A 24,929-nucleotide genomic window follows, 5' to 3' on the forward strand; every position below is an offset into this window, starting at 1 on the left:
GATGGCTACCTAGAAAGATAAAGAGTAAATGTTTTGTTTTAGCCAACTGTATCACACCAAAGAACATTCATTCTTCATTCATTCTTCAATTAAATCACTAATTAAACTAGATTTTCAAAATGTTAGGCCCTTTGAAAAATCCAGTATGCAGCAGTTAACAGTTTTTAAACAACTAATTGTTCAACTTTTACTTTTCAAGTATACCATGTACTTTAAATAGAATTGATAAATTAAAAATGTAAATTGGACTGTATCTTTTTACTGTTGGTGATTTGTCTATTTTCCACTTTTTATTGTGCATCATTTTTATAATAAAGAAGGGATTTTTTTTTTCATTCCTGTTCCAGTTGATAGCAATTCTTCTATGCTTCTCAAAGCTAATGTAATAAAACTACATAAAATGTTTAAGAAAAGGCCCATTAAAATATACAAAGCATACTAATTCATGAAGTCAAAGTCAAAGCAGAGTGGAAATATGAGCTTTAATAAAACTATGTCTGTTGTAAATAACTATTCAAGCACAGTCATTTTTTTGCAAATTGCATGGGATATAGCTCAGTCTACTCGAAGCAAAGAATCGCTCAGCGGGATAAATGCATCTTAGTCAGAAATAGATTAAAAGATACAGCTGAGCCATCAATAAGAACCGGATAGCGCAGTATTGTTTGCAGTTTGTTTTGAAGATGTAATTGCAGATCCCAGGATTTCAAGAAATCTGTGCACATCATGGAAAGAATTGTAGAGAGGAACTGGGGCAACACGAAGAGCATTTGGTTCTCGCATGTCACACTGCAAAACAGAAAGAGAACGCTTAGGACATTCAGGTCACTTCATATTTATCTGTCAGTCTACATTTTTCAATGTCATCCTTGTCTTCGAGGAATAATGACTGGACTGACAAGGAGACACATAAAAACTTTGGGACCCCCAAGAAAGTACTGTGAGGAGCATTATTGTGAAGAACATAACAAGAAGAGTGGTGTGTTGCCTAAAAAAGGGATGCAAGGCTCAGGATGGGCAGGACTCTAGCAGTGCCATTGAGGGGTTCTAAACCAGTTGTGTAGCCCCGTAATTCACCTTAGCGCCTATAGCAACCCATAGTTGAAGAGACACACAGGTGACAAAAAAGCCACCACAAAACAGAACCATGCCAGTGTGACAGAGTGTCTTGTACTACAGATACAAGTAATGTCGCAGGGCTTGCGGTATTTTTCTTCCCCGCCCCCCCCCCATGAATTTGAACATTTTGCTGAATAGAATAATCTCTCATATTTGAAGTGCATTACTGCATTGCGAAGACAAGCCAACAGTGTAAGGCCCCGTGCCCTCTTAAAAGCAGCAGTTCCTGGAATTCCCTGGCAGCACCAAAACAGCAGCATATTTAGCCTAGAAGAGTTGCCCTTTGGGGACACAAGTCACCAGCAGAAATAAAACTCATGTATCATGTATATGTCATTACGCCATCAGCCTCACCTCCCAGCACTTCTAAATCACCAAATGTATAGCCTTAAATTTAGCTTTTATTCTTTTTGAGCAGTGCTCACTGGTAACCGTGCCATTACATGGCGCTGCCGTTCAGTGGCCTCTTTTTCTGAGTGATAAAACACATCTCTGAGGGAATGAGAGCTTTTTCATTTCTCCACCGCGATGCCTTGCAAAGAGCAAGGGTTTGGTGTGCGAGTTGTGGCATTGAGGATGATGAGCACCCCTTGAGCTCTGCTGACTGCCAGCACCCTGGGGTGGCACAGATGTCCTCTTTGTGGTCTCTGGCCTCACGCCTGGACCCACAGGAAGGGGACCTGGACAAGCCGAACAGGAGAGGCCTGTGCAGGCAGTACATTGCACTGGACAGCTCTAACATACTCATATTCGAGTTTTTCCAGTGATTTGGGGTTTTTTTCTTTTTTTTTTTTTCCTCCTATATTTCCATCAGCTTCAGATCTGTAATGTCTCCCCCATCATAATACACCCATAAAACAGATCTAACCTCAGTAGTGGCTCCTGGGTGCTACTCGCAGAGCTACTGGAAATAAATCAATAGAGAAAAGACAATATCCAGACTAACAAATAATTTATAAAATAACTCTACTTATTTGATTGTTTGCACAGCTAAAGATTGAAGGTGCTATGTAAGCAATTTTCATCATTCCCAATCTTTTTTGGCCTTATACAAGACTATATTTGAATAAAAGCAAAATTATTACTTTGGTAGAGGTATAGGTTCACAAAACAGTGCGTTAGAAGATGAATTTTGTTTACTCACAGCTACCCCTCTCTTCTCCAGCTCTTTAAACACGGATTTGATTGGAAGGGAAAAAGTTAGCGTGAGTTGGCATCCTCTTTCCTCAATCTGAGATGGCGTGATTATTTTTACAAAGGGCTTCTCTGGATTTGTTTTATCCTCGTTGTAGTAATACTTTATCAGGTATTCCAAGTAACCGGTGAGTAGAACAGATTTCCTTCTCAATGCTTTCATTGTAGTTTGACCAAAAACCTGTAATGATTTTAAATCATTAGAATGATAATGCGCTGCTATAGAAAATAAAAAGGAAGTAAAGAATACTAAGGCTATTTCTGAGCTTTTTAATAACTTAAATCTTTTTGGTAATACAGGGACCAAACTCTGTCATTCTTACTTTCCTAGGTAGCAGATTTCTCTGTACATATTATTATTGGAATCAAGTGGTAATATCAGATAGATATTATAGATAATGTCCTTAGATAATGAAAGACATTTCTGTCTATTGTTGAAGTTTTACATACATCCATATCTGCATAAATGAATTTGCACTCAAAACCAGTTTGCTAAGAGAGCATTCTTTTGCATATCTGAAGAGGATCCATAAATCCTCCATACATTCAACAGGGCTGCATGAAACTTAAAATCACATGCAAGATTTTACTTGTATGTACCTCAAGTAATAAAAGTCAAGGGTCAAGACTGAAGCATCATGACTGATCTACAAACCCTTGTCTTTGAAAACACAAAATTTGTATTAATGTATTGACTTTAATGTTTTAAGTCCTGTACAGGCTCTGTCTCTGCTAGTCCTCAAGAAGAAAAAATATTTGCTTGATTCTGATTTAATATCTCTATGCTCTTACACAGCTACGAGAACTAGTGAGCTGCAGAAACTCAAAATATCATGAGACATGCAAAAGTGATTGCTTAAAAATGGCTATACTACTTTGCAACACACAAACAAGGCCAAAAAATGTGGCAGAAGCGTTTGGGAGCAGGAGGAGGTGCGACAGCTTCTGCTTGTGCTCTGGAAAGGCTCAGTTACAGGGAACAACAGAAAATGTGACCCTCAAAACAATTCACCCCTACCTTTCCCAAAAAAACCCTTTTCATTTTCCCATGCAAGTAGCTTCAGGGAAAGGTGACAAGAAATAGACATGCAAGTACCCGATAGTCACTTCAAATCGGATTCTGGTACATAAATGCCATATAGCTGCTCGTGGACAATTATGCCTCCACTGACTGCAGCTGCAAAGTCCGAGGCAAGGCAGAGGTCCGGCATGAAAATCCATGCTCTTCACTCTCAAGAAATCACTGCTCCATACTAAGGAGTAACACTTTTAAGATTACTTATACCATAACCTGGAAGAGCATATAAAGAGGCAACTGAGAAATCCTACTCAAAATACAAGGTCTGGTTTCCAGCAGCATCTGGAAATCACTCTTTTGTAGAATATCCCAAGTATTACTCCATAATGCAACCACTAGATGCTGCACAAAACCAAAAGCTCCTACATGTGTTTTCTGTGAAACAAAATATGGCTGCTGTAAGACAAACTTTGCATGGAGACATTTCACAGAAGTGAATGTGACAGGGACCAGAGCCATCAGCAGTCAGCACTTGCACAGGTCAACAAAAATCTAGAGGGGCAAGCAGAGCGTACACACGGCTGTTCAACACGTTACTGGAGGTAAAATGGACCTGCCTCCTATTCTTCTGGGCTTTGCGGCAGTGTGAGGGATGGATCTCCTTAGGCGGCATGCAAAAATCTGTTTGCTCAGGCTTTGTGCAAGGAATATTTGGCCTCCTGAGTGAAATTTTTTGAAAAAGATCTTTTAAATGTGGCTGTAGAGCGCTCCCCTTTTTTCCATAAAAGGGAGCAGCTACTGCCATAACAGTCACTTTAAGCATTATTGAGGAATAACATCCATTAACACTTGCAGTTTTCATTGTTTCCATTGGAAACACTGCCTTCTGCTTAATGTGTCCCAGTGAAGGTGGCATGCAATTTCACTAGCCATCTCTTGCCAGACATGAAAACTATTTTGTTTCCCACTGTATTAGAGCAATTAGCACTGGGAAATCCTGGCTGTGCCAAAAGGTAATGCAGGCACGGAAAGGGGAGGCGATGGAAACTGCTCAGCCCTCATTGTTTGAGGCTCCCTGCAGTGGGCTAAATGACATCAACCCACACAAACTGGAGCACTGACAATCTGGGTCATAGCAGAAAAGCTTTCATCTTATCTCGAAGGTCACATAAAGTTTAAAAAAATATATTGGATGTTTAAGGACTAACAAAACAAATTGTCAGGCAGAACAAGAAGCATTGCCGTGCCCTTTGCAGTCCTTCAGCATTGCATGTAAGCTGGAGTGAGCACAACTGGCAATTTTCTGACTTTATTTGCTTACAATACTGTTTTTTCAGTAAATAAAGAAGAGGGACATAGAGTGTATGGACATTTCTCTTTGTTCCAACACCAGCTTTGCCGTGACACTAACATTAATGGAATGCTAGCAGAAATAAATTTCTCCCTTTTATGCTGATGGCAAAACCTTGCTAACCAAGGCAGGCTTGAAAAGTAGCTTAGGAAAAATTTTAGTATGATAGCATATGTAGCATATAGTAGGGAAATCTATGTAAAACCATCCTTTGTAGCCCTAAAGACCTAGAGTCCTGCATTTCAGGGGTGAATCATCCATAAGAGAAATGCTGCTATGTGTCGATATGAAACACAGCGCAATACAAGGTGTTGGGAGGGCAGCTGCATGCTTTCAGACAGGGCTGAATTGTGCCCTCCAAGGTGGACCAGAGGGCTTTCAGCACGTGGGTCACCCTTTCCTAGCCAGGAAGGGATTAGCTCTGTATGGCAGGACTGCCCTTTCCACAGATCGCGATCTCAGTGATTCGTATAGCGATGGGTTGGAGATGGAGCTCTGCTCCTTTGGCCGCCAAAAAACTAATGAAGAGCTGAAACAAAACCCATTCTGGAGCTATACCACACTCATGAATTCCCCTTTTAGGAAGCATTCACAGACAGATTGTGTCTTTTCTGTTTAATAATGAGGACTACAGCAGAGGTTAGGTTCCCCAAGCCACTGGTTCAATTTAGACTCCAGGACACCAAGTAGTAGCCACATCCATTTTCTTTTATAAAGGAGCTAAGTCTGTTTTGCCCAGGGAAATATATGTAGAAGCAACTCTGGATGCAACTTTTTTGAGTTACATGATACCTTCCTAGGAACATCTCTAACAGCATCCTTTGCATGAGTTGCACTCAGGCAAGCCCTGAATATCTCTATGGGAAAAGCTGCTGTTTGCACTGAGCCCCTAAAAGCCGAGACAAACACAATGCTAGCAGTCAACCTTGGAGGTGCAAACCTCAAGTATATTGGGTCCAACAGCGGTCAACCTTGGAGGTGCAAACCTCAAGTATATTGGGTCCAACAGCAAAACCTCAAGTATATGGGGTCCTACTGTGAGAACAGCGAAGGGATGAGTATATTTATTAAAGGCCTTGGTCCCTCAGGGTTGTGGGGTTATTTTGTTTGCTTTTGATTTCCCCCCCTTCGCTTTTTAGCTATTCTGCAAATTTTTTTAAGGGAGACAGCAATAATACGCGTAACATACATTCAGCATTTTTATACTCTTAAATTCAGGCTCAAAGTAAAGCAATTACTTACCTCTAAACTAGCTTGCAGAGCACAGACCAGTAAAATTGGAGGATTCGATAACCGAAATCCATTAATTCCTTTACTTAGTTGTAATTCTGGAAAACGAATAGCTTATATTAGTGTTTTTGATTTCTTCCTTTTAATGGATTGGACCTTATCTTGAAGTCCGTCCTCACGCAATAAAATATTTCACTAATGTGGCCTGTAGGAATCGGTCATTAAAAGGAAATAGTAATCTATTCACAGCTAATATTTTTAACTTCGAGAGAAGCCCAATTTTATCCAGCAGAAGACTTCATTAGCAGCATCATAAGAACTAGAAAACCGCAATTAATTTGTTTAAATGATGTGTGTTAACACCACCTTTACACTTGAATCTCTTTTAACACTGGCACAAAACAGAGAAATTCCAAGTCAGCAGAGGCACGCTCGTGTGGAGCCATGGTGCTGCCACGAGCAGGGAATCACGTTCCTTAACTTTATTAAACCGATAAGACACGTGGGAGACTGCATATGCAGCTAAGTGTAGCTTCAGGCTGCGTAAAGAAGGTGCATAGACTTTAGGCTGTGAAATTTCACAAAATCTATTCAATAAATCTATAAAGTCTCGCTGTAAGTTCTGTGTCACCGTTTATATTTCATGCTCCAGCACCAGAGCAAGAGGATGCTGTGGAGGAAATGCTTTTCACGCACAGCAGATTGGCTAATTTTATGATGATCATTGCTCAACTTCTCCCTTATAAACTGCCCATGGAAATGAATAAACGACGTTGTTGTTCTTCTAACAGTATTTCAAGGCAATTTGTGTCTCCTGCTGGCTTTCCATGGTGCCACTCTCTTACATTTGGTCAGAAAACAAAGAGCAGACTGAGGCTATTAGAGAGGTGTTCTCCAGCCAAAGTCACATCAATAGGTGCTGCCACAGAAAATTAAAAATATATTAAAAACAAAACAACCAATCAAACCAAAAAGCTCCTTTCTCCTCCTCATCCCTCAGGATGTTCTCTCTGCCATACTTTGAAATGGAGCTGAACAGTCTAGCTGTCAGATTTGGAAAGGAGCCCTCATTTCATATTGGGACAATAAATACTTAGCTATTTCAGAGCAGGTTTGGTTTTGTCTTATAACCAATCCTTCGCTAGCGCAAGGAATTTGGAGATGTGGAAACATTAGTAGCAGTTCATGACTTACATCAGGTTGCCTTACCTTTATTTATACAATTTCTCGTTAATTCCAGTGGAACTAATCCTAAAGTAAGATATTACCCAAATGAATGATAGCAGATCCTCGCTCCTCAGAGACTTATGAGTTTAATTCACTGAGATACTTTGAAAGTTTCATCCATATTCTATATCTGCATTTTGAAGGCATTTCAGCAAAATGTCTAGAAGCAGACAGTCAGACCCGTATGCCTGGACACCAAATTTATTCCCACATTTATTTTGTTAACTCCATTTGCATTACATTTAGCTTAATACCTTTAACGTAAGTGAGGAAATGCAAAGTTCTATCCTTTCTACTCAAACTGCTATAAAAGTGAAGTTGGTTACATATTAATATATCAAATAAGGTAAAACTGAAAATGTAAAAAGTACGTACTGTTTTCCATGAGGAATCGTGTTTTGAAGTCATGACCCCACCAGCCGATTAGCCTAAGATTTTGTGAAGAAAGTAAATTAATAGCAATCTTGGTATAATGTCTTTTAATTTAGATTTGAGGGTTAAGAAATATATAAGTAAGATTAAGAAATATATACATTTCTAATAATACACTGTATTTATAACAATGACATAAAAATGCAATAAATTCTATAAATAGCTAGCACTAAAAACTTAATATTACTCTTTGGGAATTTCTCTTTAACTATTAATGATAAAATGTACCACATCTTTCAATTAACTATTGATTTGTAACAATATCCACTTTGTCTGAATTCATTTCACAAAACAAAAAATAGAACAGAAATATTTCCACTGTTTTGTTCCAAGGCATTAAATTCAACCCTCCCCCCTTAAACTTAGTTTAGTAAATATTGAAGGCTAAAATGTTATAAAATCTGACTTAGTTTCATGAAGAAATGGAGTTAGTGATGGTCAGCAGACAGACAACAGGACCTCAGAAGGAGGATTGTGCGGGCATTGCCTCTTCCTTACTGTGAGACAGCAATGTGAATTCTGAGTAAACTTTTCTTCCCCTGAACTGAACTTATTATTAAAAAAAAAATTTCTTTAAAATAAAAACCAAACCAGTTTAATCCAAAAAAATTTTTTTTAAGATCATCTCCAGAAAAAAAATTAAAGATCAATTATCATTTAATCAAATCATTTATCCAAGCTTGTACATTAAGATGACACTACATTATTAACTCATATTTGCTGAAAAATATGCTCAAAGACATAGCTATAAACAGTTTTCCACAGCAGCTGGATGCACTGGATCACCTAGTGCCCAAGGCACTGCAGATAAGGTCAATATTGTAAAATCAAGGAGTCTCTCCCCACCTCTCTTGGGTTCTCTACTTCTTAACTCAGTACATGGTAACATCGGTGACTAATAATGTCAGTACTATTTGACATTTCCCATGTATCAATGCTATTACAATATTAGGAAGTCACCACCACAGACTCCTTCCTGACTTTCTGAGGTCTCCAGGATAGGACATATTGGACATCATTTCTTCCAAGGCTTTGCTCAGTTTTCTCTATGCCAGGTAACAGAGTTGTTAGGAATGAAGCCTGGCAAGTGTTCAAAATTTGTAGTAGTAAAAAAAATCTATAAGTAAAACTCTCGGTAGGTCAGCCTTCCTGGAAGTAAACAAGGAAAAAGAAAGTCATTGCCCCTCTCTAAAGCGGGAGCACTTCTTTGCAGTATGCTTAAAAGAGCTTAGCTCTGCAGAATTAAGACCACGTTGAGTTAAAAGCTCGTTATATGAGTGCTGCATAGTGTAAAATAAAGTACTTCGTATTTCTGTATAACAACATAGGTTTTATGTTTACTTCTATGAAAGGCTCTGAGCTGCATCCAAACATAACATATACAGAAAAAGCATGTTTTTTTCTTTATTGCTGCGTGATGTTTTTATTATTCTAAGACCCATGAAAATCAATAGTGCAATATACATTCATTTCAAATGAGATATTACATTGCCAAAATGAATATACCCCAAATAAAGTATAATGCAGCTTCTACCCAAGTGACTCAGTTACTGATGCTTTGAATCATAAAAGATATTCCAGCTATATAATATGAACTGTATAATACATGTAGAACATTTTACTATAAACCTTGAATATTGTTACTACAACAATATGTTACTACAACATACTACTAATGTCAATGGCACACATTCCATGAATTCCAAAAGTTTTAAACAGAAAAATATCCACGGGAAATATAACATTTGGACTATTACTCTGTAGCAAGGAGAAAACAATACTATTTCTGTTTGGACCACATCCTAAAGGCAAAGACAAAATAAACATCAACCAGAATATAACCCAGATAGAGCCTGATGAAAAGCACTCTGGTTGCATTTTGAATGCTCAATACTTGCTAACTCTGAAGCTGGCTTAAAAGCAGATCTCTGCTGCAGCACCACATTTGCAACTTGGAAACTGAAATTTCAGAACTTTTCCAAAATGACAGAATGAAGGAATTTTTTTAAAGACAGTGTTAGCTGTCTTGCCCTTTCCTACCATAACTTTGACAATTTGCTTTTTCTTTTTTTTTTTCTTTTGCTTTTTGGCTGTTCTAGAACTTCAGAGGTGTCACTACAGGATGTGCACTTTGAGGCAGCTCTGGTCCTACACTCTCATTGATCTAATGGTCCATATGGATGTCACATTATTTGACATTTAAGTTGACAGGCTTCAAAGTGTGGAAATTAACAAAATCTTTACAAACTAGCAATTTGCTGTTTACAATTTTCTGTGAAAATTTTGAAATGAAGGTTGCCACTGCTATGCCAAATTTCAACCTGTTATGATGGGAAATAGCTAAGGTGTTAAACCCCAAACATAAGGCCTTATAAATGCTCACTAAAAATAACAGGCAATAAAACTGCACATTAAGATACTGCAGTAAAATTTCTTATTAAAGAGTTGTTACTCTGCATGTAAAATGAGTATTTTGAAATGCAGTCACCATTTTGACTATTCCTGCTTCAAAAAAAAAGGCACCAAGATCTAAATTGATTTTGAATTCCAAACCATAATCTTTGCAAAATACATAATGTGGAAGACTCTGAAAAAACTTATGTGATGTGCTTGTGTTTAAAAACATCTTAAACTTGATAGTAACAGGACTCTAGAGTTACATCCTTTTCATTGCAGATAAAACCCATTTTGTAAATTGTGTTAAAAAACAGGGTGTCGGAGAAGAAAAAGGTCTACATTTGCAAACATTCCACTATAAACCTTTGAGAATAATGTTTTACTGGTCACTGCCCTTTACATGTAAACGTACCCAAACTGAGCACTTGTCTTGTTTTAACACAGCACTAATCGAAATGCTTATCCCAGCGATGGCCGGCTTGTGGTGTGTGCCTGGATGGCATCTTGCTGCCAGCCCCGAGCACCCGCAGCCTCCCACGGCTGCTCAGCAGAGGTGCTCCTGGAGCACCTCTACAGCTAACATCTCCCCATCCAGCAGCAAAAGCATACATGTAACCCGTTGCAATCATGCCAAAAAGGAGAGTAAATTAGTGCCGAATCAGCTGTGGGTTTTTCTGTGAGGTGTGCACATTCTTACAAACCCACTTCTGTAAGAAAATAACTTTTAAAATAGATAACGCATTGTTCTATTTTGTGCCTCAAATAAAACCCATGTCCTCGTGGTTTGATAGCACTGAGACTTTCCTAGGGAATTCTGCAGCTTTCCAGTCTATGCACAGAACTAGTTTTTAAATGTGCCACATAAAATTTAAAGCAAACTGTGACTAGCTCAATTTCATGAAACAAGTAGGCATATAATGAAATATTGCTGAAAGGTTTTCAAATTCCTTATTTTTAGCCCAAAATGTTGTCTTATTTTACAAATCAATGAACAAATATTTGCTGGGTTGGAAAATGACTCCAGAAAGGAACAGAATCCTCTCATTTAGTCATACTCTCTTTACACCAGGGAATAATCCCTTCAATAAGTATTTTTATTTAGCTCATTTTCCTCCTTCATATCTGTCCATGTTAGACTGAAGCACTGGTTGTTCATAACTTGAGTCATCTCGTTTGTAGTTGCATTAATGATGCAAGAGTGTAGGATATAATGATCATGATGTATGTGCAGTGTAAACATCAAAGAAGATCCAGTTAAAGAACACAGAAAAAATACAAAAAAATTCCTTTGACCTTTGCTTCGAAGTTACAGATGATCATGCTACTCATTTATAATTTACAGCCTGAAGCAACACGGGTCTCATTTCCCTTCTTGGCAAGAAAAAAAAAAGAAACTCTTGAATAGTGATACAGAAAACAGCGAAATACTATTAATGTCACCCAATCCAATCCAGGGCAATGTGCTGGAAGTATCCTGTCATTATATTGCGTGAGAAACCATTTTACGTCCGTGAGAAAGCATGTTGAAAAGCTACAACAGGAATGCAGTGTGAAATCAGTGATACTTTATATTACACTTGTCAGCTTCACTGGGCATGGAACAGTTTGTCTTCTCTCTGTTATCAGGTCACAATTCTATCTAGAAATTTCATATTCATTACTTAGATTATATCTATATTAGGAGCATATACCAGCAAAGCATACTATGTTTATGAAACCATGGACTAAGCTAAATCATAAACAGGCAGTTTTGGGGTGGACTGTGTCCGCAAAACAGCTGATGTAGCTGCTGGGTGGCAGCTAAGCCCTTCGTTCACACATCGTTTTATTTTTGCAAAATCTTCTGGGTGTTGGCAAAGATTTGTTTGAGTTTTCATGCTACTGTTCTAGTTATGAGTAAGAATCAGCTCTGAGGAGTTAATGAGATGTCTCCCTGCTCCCTAAGTTTATTACACTGAGGAAGATATTATGCTATGTCTGCAAACGTAATCTTGTGCAGGAAAAGGAATGAAAGGGTCTACAATAATCATTAAGTTCAGTTACTTGCAGTCCTATATGTCCATGACACAACTGGCTGGTTGAAGAGCACATCCATAGCACATCCATTCCCTGTGCTTATGTCTCTTGACACCTTTAAGACCTATAACAGGCAACGAAGATGCACAGTAGAGTGTGACACAGGTTTAGAGAACTGTCTCCAACATCACTCCATTAGCAGGAAATGTGTTAAATAAACAAGCCATGAGGTCTTAAGAATTAAACTTCAAAGAATACAGAAAGCCTGGACATTGGAGCCAGCCTGAAGCTAGGAACAAACAACATCTGACCTCAGTCATGGTGATTTGACCGTGTTTGATCATCATCCTCCTGCCTAGGAGAACATGGTGGTACCACATCACTAATGCCACATCCAGAATCCAGCTCTGCCCAGCTTTCAAGGCAGGTTTAAAAAAAAAACAAAAAACAAAAAACAAAAAACAACCACCAAACAAATAGTAGTCAGCTCCCAAAACCCAAAAGTACTCCTTAACATGCCTTACATCCATCTATGAATCTGCAGCTCAACTGAATGTTTACTTCCAGATCTTGAAGTACATTCCTCCAGAGTCCTAGGCTCCACGTAGCACAATACAGACAGGAGTAGTCAGGACTCAGGTTCTGAGCGGGAGCATCTCCTAATGCTGCTGCACTCAGACAAAAGTCAATCCCAGAAGCCAGACTCATATGAACAGTTGTATCACCCCCTCAAAGCCACCTTACTCTCACCCGGATTTAAACACCTCTCCACAAACTCTGAGCACAAACATGATCCCCAGGCTCAACAGCTGGGGCAGAGTCTTTGCATTCTACTCTGCATTAATTTTATTGCAGTTTTCTAATTGCAATTTTTTTAATGTTTTAATTGCATTTTTATTGCATTAATTTTATTGCAAGCTCATGAGCATGATTATACTTCTTTGGATTCCATGCCAAAATTCAGAATACACAGCAAAAATCACCCCTCCTCCCCTGCAAGAAAACAGAAAAAATGGTTATTGCTTTACATAGCATATTTTTGGCTCACTGACTAGAGTTTGAGAAGGATTTCAATTTTCTTTGCTATCACAGACTTGTCTGATCATGGATGAGTTATTTAGTCTTTCCATGCCTCAAGCCCTCATCTCTAGAAATGCTGCTCAGTACTGCCCTAGCTCTCTGGTGAGTGGTGAGAATACATTTGTTAAAATGTTTTCTCATACTTAGTAACGAGGACCATGTAAGAATGGAAAAAAAAGATTTCCTTGGAGCATCTTACACTGGATTTTTTGAAATACAGATAGAGAAAGGGGATTTGGAGGTAGTGGCTGATGCCACTGTTTTCTTTTTTCCCTCCTCTCAGCCTTTCCCCAAATTATGCTGTCAGGCTCAAAAGTTGTTTCCAGTGTCAGGTTTCTGTTGAGTTCGGAATTTAATATTTTCCTTGATCCATGTCACCTAACTGACTCTTACGTCAAGAAAAAAAAAAAAAAAAGAAAAAATACATATTTCTGTTGCTTAATTCCACACAGTGTTTTACAGCTGTGCTGAAACAAAACTGAAGCCCAAGTGGATGGACAATGTTATTCCACTGCAACTTTGTCTTCTCTATACTGGGCACCACAGCAAGGTCCTGCTCTGACCCAGGGCTCCCCTGCTGACAGCCCACTGGAAGGGAGAAAAATAATTCAAATAATATTTGGTGTAGTGATGAGGGGTTTGTTTAATCAAAACAAAGAATAATTGAAAAATGACTCCCAGTTTCATCACCGAAATACAGAATTCAAAGATTTTAACCCTCTTGTGTAGGTGAAATTCTTCTTATACTATGAAGCTGTCAGTTATGGAATGTACTTCATAGTATATATATACATATATATATATATGGGCTAGGATTTGCATGGGGGATTAAGGGAGTTAACAGCTAGCCCCTGTTAGACTCTAGCAATATTTGGAAACCTAACTCTCACTGTGTCCTTCAGAAAACCTTGCCAAGATTGCCAGACGCTATATTTAAAGCCTTTTTTTTTTTTTTTCCTCCTTTATATCTATTTAGATATCCTTTATCCCAAATGGTAAGATTGGATTTCTTTCATTATTCTCTTCTGTGCAATGTCTGTTGTTAATTTTAAGTAGGATCTGTTGTTAGAATTTGAAAAGCTTTTGAAGCCCAGGTAATTATTAGCCTCAGACTTCTGTAGTTTTGGACTTTACATACTCTGATGCTTTCCTTACCCTTTTCAACTCGTTACAAATGTTTCCTAATTATTAAGCATATGTGACTTGTGAGCAATGCCATACATTATTAATGGACCGGTCTCTTAGAACTCAGTGTAAAAAATCAAAACTCCTTATGAAAAGTTGCTACTGTGAAAGCAGTAACTTTTCATATTTAATATCAATGAGGCTTTACTTTGTCAAAAGACCAAAGTAATATGATTGTATTAGAGGCTAATAGCATGACATTTTTCTTCTGTTAAGTAGCTTGCATTTCCAGTACAATCTAAAGGGAGACAATTTTTCTCCTCTATTTTGAGGCTTGTCTAGATTAAAAAATAGCTAAATTCACTTTCTGCCTAGCAGCAAATTTTAACAGCAAAGACCAAAATCCTGAAAAACAGTTTCATCATCTAAACAATGACACTTACTTATCTATGCAACTACGATGGGTGAAATTAAGAAATCTCTGGATTTGAGTAATCATTCTTTTTCCAAAGGTAACTGGGCAGCTCGCAGCTCCCTGAGCTTCGCTGTTCTCCGAGGTGGGGAATTTAATGCAACTGTTGCCACAATTAGAGAGACTCTTGGGTGAAAACCTAGGCTGTTTGGTCAATCAAGTGCGAGGTGATTTACAGCTGATAGGTATTTGAAGATAGAGGGTACACACGCTCTTCCTGAATTGATTTTTTCCTTGTTAGTCTTTTAGACTCAACACAAGTGGGAATACACCAATTTCAACATGTCCCTCCATATTACCCCTCCAGGTCAAAACACAAGGAGATTGAGTTCACTTCTGCAGCAGGAAACAAGTCGCTATGATCAGGGCATGAGAAAGAGGAATGGCTGCAATGCTGCGAATCCAATCAGGGCCCCTTGGAGTCGCACAGAGCGCTCTGCCAAACCTCTAAGGCGCTTGCCGTGAGGGATGATAATTTCATTCGCCATGATCAGGCAAAAGAAAGGTATGATCAAGCGACAGGCAAAATTGGAGCCTAAATTAAATCCTGGGAAAAGATCTCACAAAAAACAAGCCCTCTAAGGCTAATGAAGTTGAATTAAAAACTGTTAAATCAGCTTACGAACAACTATTATCACAAAGTGCTCATATATCACTTTCACTAGCCAAATATCAGATATATAAAAAGGGGGAATACAGCCAACAGTATGTTAGCACATTTAGTAAAGGGAAATCAAATATTCTGCTTAACACCAGAAATTAAAAATCAAGCGGGGAGCCAATTTACTCATAGATATATTAATAAAGTTCTCAGCGATTTTTATAAAGTATTGAATAGTTCCCAATTATATTATGGTGATAAAAAAAAGCATATTACATTCTTTAAGAATTCAGTAATTTTTTCCAGGCTGTTTCAAATAGATTAAATTAAACAAGAAGCAAAAGCAACAATCCCTCCTAGAGGTACTTTTAAATGTGAATTCTGACTTAAAGGAGACTTGGATGGTTTTGATTACTATGACGCGTTTACTGAACTATCCAGCCTCCTCAATCCCTTGGATGATATCTAGATAGATTTCTAAATAATACATGTATCTGACTGAACTATAGTATAAAAATTTTAAGATCTGGGAAGTTGCGCTTCCTCAGGTCTTTGTTATTTTTGAATACAGTAATCACAATATTAATGCAAGACCTTTATGATACTAGAATCCTTATTAGCTAAAATGTAAAAGTTATCACCTCTGCTCTTTGCCTGAAACAAGAAGCAATCCACAGTAGATGAGATTTTTTTTTTCTTTTTTAATGTCAGTGGCTGGAACTAATTGAATTCAAAAGTTTTAAGTGTCAGTTGAGTTGCCACAGAATCCAGTAGTTGTGTTACAAAACATTTACTAACACTAAGTGGTACTCAAGGAGAAAAGAACTCAAATGGAGTTTACTGAGCTGAAGTCTAAGACATGAAATCATGAAGGGAGAACAGAAATGAGCATCTTTTAGACTTATTTTAAAGAGTCCCTCCTCAAAAAGCTGAAATTTCATCCATCACTACAGAACAGGAGAGAAATGTGACTTAGGGGCCTTTCTTTACAGGGCTGTAGTTGCCTTAATTTTCAGTAGCAGATAAACTACCAGTATTTTGGGTCCTACAATATGTTCGACACAAGGTCAAATGTTTGACACGAGGTCCAATGCACAGATGCCAAATATTTGACACAAGGTCCAACACTGGTTTCAGGAACCCCCAAGCTCTTCTCACTGCAGAAGCAGGTGAGAAGCCGTCGGATAAGGATGCTTATATGGGCTTATTCTCGTGTCACAATTGTATCTGCCACGCTGACCGCCAACACACAGTGACCAAATCTCTCTGCACTTGCTTACAATGGGTTGCTAGAAAGCCAACTCAGAAAACTGTCAATGAAAACAGAGGGATGCTGAAAAACTAGATTAGGTTAGGAAAGTACTAGATTTTTGCTCAATAAACTGTACACAGCTAAAGAAATTAATAAATAAATCTTCACTTTGCGGAGCTGTTTTTCATGCCATGGGACAGAAAGAACCTACAAGTTTCCCAAAACAGTTACATTGGTGTAATTAGGTCCCCAATTTGATGTCATGCTAACTAAGAAACTAGGAGAAGGAAGGGGAAGAGAGAGGAATACAATCTCCCTTCCAGCATCTCACTGGAAACTGCTCTGAGACACCTGAGTGAGCACTATATTGCTGTAGCTGCCCTATAGTTTCCACACAGTAGAAGGCAGCAAGAGGCAACTGCCAGCAAGCACTGCCAACAACTTCAATGACAAATGAGGAGTTGTGACTGTGATAGTAAGAATTTACCATCAGCAACAAACAGCTGTGGAAATAAATGTTTCACAAATGGAAAGTGAGAGGAAGGATAGCTTAAAGCAAGTGGGCAAGAAGAAACAATATATGTCATGAAGGTCTCCAAGAAGCTCCTGACTCAAAGATGGGTGGATATGGACAAGAACTAAAGGACAGCAGGCTGTGGACTTACTTTGCTGGAGTTACCGAGAAAGGAGCTGGTGTGGGGGCAAAAGAAATTATCTAGCTTGCCCACAACAATGGTGAAGATAAAATAGATTTGACCAGAGGAGCCCAAGGAAAAAGAAAAATATGAAGACGTATGCCCTGGTGAGACCATCTTCTCCTGGCTGAGCACTGAAGAGATGAAGGTTCAGCCAGTAGAAAGAGGAGATATGAGGACCAGAAACCCCATGAACAAGTGGAAACAAATAAGCACAAGTGGTAAACCAAACAAAAAAGAAAACCCCCACACAATTCCCCCAGTGCATGCACACAGAATACCAACTTTGCAAGAAATAAAGAGGCTGAATTATTTCCTTAACCTGGGCAACAACCTTCCAATTACCTTTAAAAATGCTTATGGCTTGAATCAGGTGCCAGCTGTGATATGAATCACAATATTAGCTGTATGCATGATCCCAGAGCCACGGCTAAAGCCAGAGAAGTATTCAGCCAGGACAGGGACACGAACAGCTCTGGGAGACAGGCAGTGCAGGAGACCCCATCTGAACCGGTAACTGACAATTACAGGAATATACTCTAGGGGACTAAATGGAAAAAAAAAAAAGGTAACTGTATTAATGGCACAAAAGCATAATGGCTATTGCTGGTACTTTCAGCTTAGAGCAATTTCAAGGTATACCATGATCTCGAAGCACATTCAGAAAGGAAAAATTAGAAACAATTCCCCACTGTGGGCTAATGAACTAATACAAAAGCATGAGCAAATCTCATTTTTAAAGGACATGTGTAGACTACAGCTTTAATTGAGAATCTTAGGAGGAAAGCTTCATAGAAAGTACCAAAAGTGGGAATCTGAAGTGGAAAAAGTGAAAAATGATCAAATACTGAAAGTGAGTCAACATCTAGTAGGAAATCCCAAATGCAAAATTGTGTTAGTTCCAGCACATTTCTGCAAAGAGGTAAGCGAGCTCTTAGTGGAAACGGCAGAAGATTTACTTGACGTTTTTTGTTGAAAATAAACGTTTTCCTCCCTAAGAGAGAAAGGTTCTGTGAGGTGGATACAGAAACGTACAGATTGAGATATGCATAAGAGGGGAGATAATGTCTCTGTTTGTGACTAATAAAAAAGGCAGGCAAAGAAGGTTTTCTTTCCATTTTGTTAAAGGTATGTGACACCAGCTCAAGTGTTGCATCTCTGGAAGTTCATTCAGCCTTCTCTTATTGGGAAAAATCAAGGCACAGCAAAGTGCTTTCAAAACCACCTGTCTCAAAGTGGAGAACTGAGGCACAAAGAGCAGGCAGCTAACAAACACACATCCTTTGAAGTGGGGGAAAAAAAACAATCACAGCAACCACACAGACTCCGAGGAGAGCCCCAGGACCTCTTCCTTGCTAGTTAACGGGGATGCAAGGGTTGCCCCCAGGCTACATTCACCTTTCCATCAGGCTAAGCCTGTTGGGTTCCTTTCATGTGTTGAAGCCGTTGTGTCTTACACCATCTGATGAGAAAAGCTGGAGGCAGCAGATGGGAAACCGCATCCGCAAGGAACACAGCCACCTCCTTCTTGTTTCCAAGGCTGGGAGTGGGAAAGGGCAATGGCGGAGCAGACTAAGTGGTGTATGTCCCATCAGCGTGGTCCAGAAGGAGAGATGCAAGAGAAATTTGAATCTGCTGAGATCTAACACGTAAACTCACTAGTTTAGCGCGCGATTACTGAAGAATGAATACCGCTAAAGACCTATTGTAAGAATTTGACCCGCCTCAGCCTTAAAATAAAAATAATTAAAAAAAAAAAAAAGTTGGATAAGCATCATGCTTTAAATTACATTTCTTCATATTGTTGGTGGAGTTTTGGACAAAAGAAAGAGCAAGTTGTCAGGCAAAGATTTAAATATACATAAAATCTCCAAATCTGCACCCAAGATATCTGCAGGTGTCTTGCAGCCAAACACATCTATGTTATAAATACTATTTTGGAGAAGATATGACTCATAGAAGCTAAGAGCTTTTATTTACTTGTTTATCTCCACTTATGCCAGCATTTTGATATCTTGATAACAGGCATGAAAAGCAGGAATCAGTCCAGCACCATGCTTTTTAAAAATGTATATATTTGAGAAATTTGACAGGAACCATGTCTCTGATTCTCCACATGCTCCATCTTAAGGCTTAAGTTTTCAAAACTAAGAATAAGTGTCTAAGTAGCATGGGAGTACACACAGGGAATGAAAACAGCACATTACTTTCACACTCACTCCAACTATCCTATAGGTGACGCAGACTTGATATACAGCATGTTTACTTGTACGGAGTCTCATGAGTTTACAAGGAGGCATACAGCTCCTCTCTCAAACACTTTAAAATCTAACCAGAGCAGAGATGACGAAACACAGGGGAAGACCTTCAGGGAGGAAAGAACGAGAAGATTATTTATAATGAGAAAAGAAGCAAGATTGCTTGAAGATACAGCTTAATTATAAGGGAAAATTTGAAGGAAGATAGAGAGAAAATGCTTGACAGAGAACAAGGAGACAATCATGGGAGCCACATAAAAGGATGTACAGAGCTGAAGAAATGAGAATGGGAATAGATGATGTGAATGCCCATTAACCTCTTTTTTCTCCCGGAGACTCACTCCAAAGTTAAAATATGCTCTTGGATATTTGCCATTCAATTGGTGAATCCGAGAACACACCCCTGCAGGCCCATCATGGGTCTAGATTGGCCTAATAAATCACTTGTCCCAAGACAATGCAATTTAGCCTAATTAGCTGATGCCTTTATTCCTAAATAGTCTCTTCCCAAGGGAGGTTTTAACTTTTGGTTTCTAAATTAGCTCAAGGAGCTAAATTGTTCTCATCTCCTTGGCAAAGAAACAGTTCATTTCTACCTTAGCACAGGATACTTTATGCACTCGGGGTACATGTGTTACACTCCACGAATAAATTATCCATACATTAGTCCACAATCTGAGTCTACTAGGAGCAGTGACAAACCCTTCTGCAAACAGCAACATGTACACTTTCATCTGTGACCACTGACTTTCCACCTTGCTGCGCTCAATCCAGCTCCCTGGAAGTCTCTACATTGCTTCTCCAGATCCTCTCCTTGGCCAGGCCAGGGTGCTCTCTTCTGCTAAAACTTTCAGTAGTGCTGAGACACTCAGAGCTGATAGACTCCAAGGGTCAGTGAGACTTGGATCATCTTAGTCTATTATTCCTAGAAGCTTTGTAAACAAAAGCAGCTTTAGTTCTTTCCAATACAGTAGATATAAAACAACCTTCCCAACCTTTTTATGGATGTCCTTTGCTCCCAACTCACGTTGCTCCAAAGCTACATTATTTTCAGCAGTTTCACAGAAGCTTCAGCTTCAGTTTCACTGAAGCTTCCTTCAGTTTGGGGATTATGTGGCTCTAATTCAAAAAGGAATAAAGTGTATCTCCTCATAGATCAAGAAAATAACTAAAGAAAAATTCAGCTGGAGCTACCAATCCTGGAAGGGGTTGAGCAACCTCTTGCAAAACAAAGTTACCGGGCAGAGAGAGTCTGCACTGGAGCACCTGGAAAAATGGGAAGGGGGAGATGTGAACAAAAATAGTGTATTTTTGTTTATCTCGTGCCAGGGTAAATGTTCACGTACCAAAAAGCTGTGCAGGTCTCTATAAGGAAGTAGCAAGAAGCCATTTGTGCTTTGGCATTTTCACTGAAATCAAGACACCAAAGAGGAAAGTGATCTAAGAGAAAGGGTTCAGATCTCACCTCTGTCTGTGAAGAAGTTGTCTGAAGATACCTTGTGTTTCTCAAAGCTAGTATGAAATAGTTACCTTTTTGTTTCTTTGATACTTTTTTTTATCATACAGTAAAAGCCTACACGTTCTTTGGACATCACCTGCTTCCTGCACATACAGCATTTCTTCACATGACATAAACTTTTTTATTTTTAAACTCTACCTGCTGCTAGTCTGTGCTAATGTTAAGTCTTGATAAATCCTTTCATTTTAAACACCAGACTGTGTACAGTTTTAATTTAATCCTCTGCCAAGGCTTATTATTATTCTCCTGGCTGCTTTACATACATTTATTTCCCTTTCATCTTTTTAAATTGTGCCTTACTTTTTCTTACAGAATTTGGCTAGGACTTTTTTTTCTTCTCCTATCTCAGAACTCTGCAAGTTTGTCCCCTCCTGTCCCTCATGCCAGCTGACAGGAGAGCTGAACTCACTGCACACCTACAGCTGCGGATACTCTGCTGTGAACACCTGACTTCTCCTGTACCTTCTTTCCCAGGTGCTCACAAACATTCACATTTTGTTATAGCTAACTTGCGTGGTAGATTTTAGTTATCCTTCTTTTTATAAATGGAGAAATTGAGAAACAGGGGAAGAAAAAAAAAAAAAAGGAAACTTTTCTGCAGCCAAAAAGCTAGTCAAGCAAAATTTCAGTATTAATAGGTCACCTTAGTGCTGTCTGTGTCTTGGAAACCTCCACAACATAACTGCATTTGTGTGGAAACTTGGTGCACAGGATCAGCCTGCACTGACAGAACAGTTTCAGTAGTGTTTCATAGCTCTGCTCTGTCCAGGTCTTTTTTTATTTGAAACCTTCCCATAGAGAAATCACTCTAGCACAATTAGCCAAGAATATATTGCATTGTGATATATAGAGCAGGTATTAAAAAAGCTATTTGAGTATTAAAAGAGATTTCAAAGGAGGTGAGATCATGAGAGAATAGGGATATATTGGACCCATATAGGTCAGATTCATTCAGTTTTACTGCTCTAGGAAGAAAGATAGAGCACTAGCAAAGGACTACCCAACATACTTGGGTCCAGGTGTTAATTAGGATGGTTACAACATGTAACTTTTAGACCCGTGGCCCTTGCAGTGAATTAGAGAACTATCCCTAGCTAAGCCAGGGAGTACGGGATGGTGTTTGCAGTGACACAAAACAAGGAGACATATGAGTTTGTGTTGTCCATAGCCTCCATCTTCCAACCGTCAGACCTAAGGATCAAACTTTGAGTTTGGGAATAAATCCTTTTCCAAGCTGGTGAATTACCAACTTTTAAAACTCTTGTGGGAAGCTTGCACATCCATAAAGAAGAGAAGTGGGATTGGTGTTGCCTTTTGTCTGCTGGGATGTGACATGGTATTACTGAATAACACCAGGTTTGGGTTGCGTGGGTTTGCAGTTAGGCTCTGCAGTTTCAGCATGGCCCTAGCTGCTGGTGGTAAGGTTATTAAATAAATTAATAACTCTTTCTCAAGTTGCATTTTAAAAGAAAGTAGCAGCAAATAAGTGTTTTGTTGTCCAGGGAGCAAGCTCTGAATGGAGCAGCACCTGTGGGGAGCAGCTGGAGGGGAACCCAGTTTCTGAAACTGTGCATAGCTACAATGCAAGCACCTATTTGCTTACACTGCCATTATTAGCAAGACTCTGGGCGGCATAGACAAAAGCATACTCATGGAATTGAGGGAAGTTAAAACAAAATACCTAAATGCCTTTGGTGATGGGCAGTAGCTGGGCTTGGGGGTTTACAATTAAAATTTTGGATTGAGGTGTTTAATTTTCAATAAGAATCTAAGTCTTTTTTGCCCCAGCCTCAGTCAGTAACAGGCAAAGGCACTTGGCAAACATTCTAGGTCTGCCTCTCTGAATTATGGTCAGAACATACATTTTTATATTAAAATACAATACATTGTTTCAATATAAAAATAACTACCTAGTCAATAGCTTGCAGAAAATATGAAGGATGAGACAAATTAAAGAAATCTATATAGGTGGGTAAAGTGACTTCCATAATATTGGCCATATTTCCAGGCAGTTTAAGTGACAAAAGGGTATCAGCTGGATTGGAATTTAATTACCCACGGATGTGTGGGCTAGGGTGCAAAGGAAACAAAGCATTTGGTGCTTCTGCTTCTGAATGAAGTTGTCTGGCCACTGGGTGTCATCCTTGATTCAGATGACAGCCAAAGACTTTTTAGATACAACATAAAACCTGCAACTTCCAGAGCAGTTAAATTCCACTCTATTTGATTGTACAACATACAGCAAATTGCTCTGCATTTAAATCAGCTATAAAATTGAATACTTTGACATAGACAAATTCTCTTTTGTCTCACTGCCTTATTTGGAGACCTGAAATGGCTGGTTGATGCAGAAAAGAAAGAAAAGTAATACAACCAGGGCATATTAACTACAAACAATTTGATGAGTGATTATCAAATCTCAGGAAATAAGAAATTATGAAATCACTATGATTAAGTAATGCAAAGGGTCTATGCAGGAAGTTTGGAATTATATCCTTAATTGGGCCCCAGACTGAAAAAAACTATTTCATATAGGCAATTATATTTAAGACATTTAGTATCCAGATTCAGTACACAAGTTAATGACTATGTATGAAGAAGCTGGTTCAGGAAAAACTAAATTTAAGCTCTTACCTACAATACCAAGATAGTACCCCCACAGAAGTTTCAAAATTTCATCAAGGAGGGAAAAAAAAACAACACCTCAAAGTCCTTGAGATTTTATTCATTCCTCCTATTGCTATTCTGTGATTTCTAGCTGGCCCACATTTTTTTACTGCTCAGCATCTTCCCAGCTCCCCACAACCAGGGTCCAGAGGTTTGTCCATAAGAGTAATGCTTGCACCTGGCTAACGGGGAAGCAGATAGGAAAACTTTCCAGAAGAAATATCCAGATATTCGGAATATTTTGTCAGTGTACACATGTGAGGATTGAATCAGCTCACAACAGGTCATATGTCATCCTAATGAGTTTTCTATTATGGGTGACTGAGAAGAACTTATCAGTGTTATTTTGTTATCTCCTGGGAGTCTAGACAGTCTGAAACCAGCACATACTGCAGTGAAGCTGCTTGTTATAATATTATTTCTCTCTCAAACCTGATTTAGTTTGCCTTCTTTAAGCTAAAATAAAAGTAAGTGCCAGCAATTTCTCCAAGCATTATAACCAGAAAGAAAGGTTTACATTTGTCAGTGCATTAAAAGTATTAATCCTACTGTTTTTAATACACATACATAGAGTACAGTCATATAACATTTTAAATAACAGTTTGTTTTTTTTTTTTTTTTAATACAGCTAACTTCAGTTGATAGCACAGCTTTTCATGGATTATACGGTCTTTGAGAACACAGATCTCCATGTAATGCTTCCTAGCTTTACCAGTGGATATAATTTTAATGAAAACATGCCAGTATTAAAGAGCTATTAGACACAGAGTTGAAACTGTCTTTGATTTTGTCCACCAACCAAAGACTTCAATGATTTTAAAAAATCCATTTTTAAAGGAAGATGTTAAATATTCTCTTTACATTAGTCTCATAGGCATGATTTAGATTACTTGTTTTTAATATTATAAGCATTCTCTTTTCTGATTGTATTTAGTTTTGAACCGATAGCAGACTTCAAGGAGGAAATGCATTTAAGACGTGAGCATGTACAGTAACAATTTCAAAATTTACTGAAATTAACATAAAACAACCCATCTGAGGTAGCAAAGTCAGATAACCAAATTATCTAAACTTTTCTACTTTACTACCCTTTTCATTGATACAATAAGTCAAATATTAACCCAATGAGGTTTTTCTGAAGCAGGGAATTTCTTCTGCATCTGTACATATATACATACATATATACATAGATACACATGTCCGTAGTCTATGACTAGGAATCTATGTAATTTCTCACTTTCAGATCTCAACTCAAAGGGAAGATATATTCCCATTT

The 24,929-nt window shown here is 38.5% G+C and overlaps 1 protein-coding gene across 2 annotated transcripts in view; it reads right to left on the reverse strand.

The window, feature by feature from the left end:
* Window positions 1-463: 463 nt before the first annotated feature.
* KYNU (kynureninase) overlaps window positions 464-24,929 on the reverse strand; it is a 59,021-nt gene continuing 34,555 nt past the window's right edge. For both annotated transcript variants that reach the window (XM_075152713.1, XM_075152714.1), the window contains exons 11-14: window positions 7,515-7,567; window positions 5,925-6,010; window positions 2,264-2,494; window positions 464-789 (exon numbers count right to left, since the gene is read on the reverse strand). In XM_075152713.1, coding sequence (XP_075008814.1) covers window positions 637-789; window positions 2,264-2,494; window positions 5,925-6,010; window positions 7,515-7,567 — 523 coding nt within the window. In that variant the 3' untranslated portion in view covers window positions 464-636. The remainder of the gene's footprint in view (window positions 790-2,263; window positions 2,495-5,924; window positions 6,011-7,514; window positions 7,568-24,929) is intronic.

Source organism: Calonectris borealis, chromosome 6 (genome assembly GCF_964195595.1).
Source record: "Calonectris borealis chromosome 6, bCalBor7.hap1.2, whole genome shotgun sequence".
Classification (NCBI taxonomy): domain Eukaryota; kingdom Metazoa; phylum Chordata; class Aves; order Procellariiformes; family Procellariidae; genus Calonectris; species Calonectris borealis.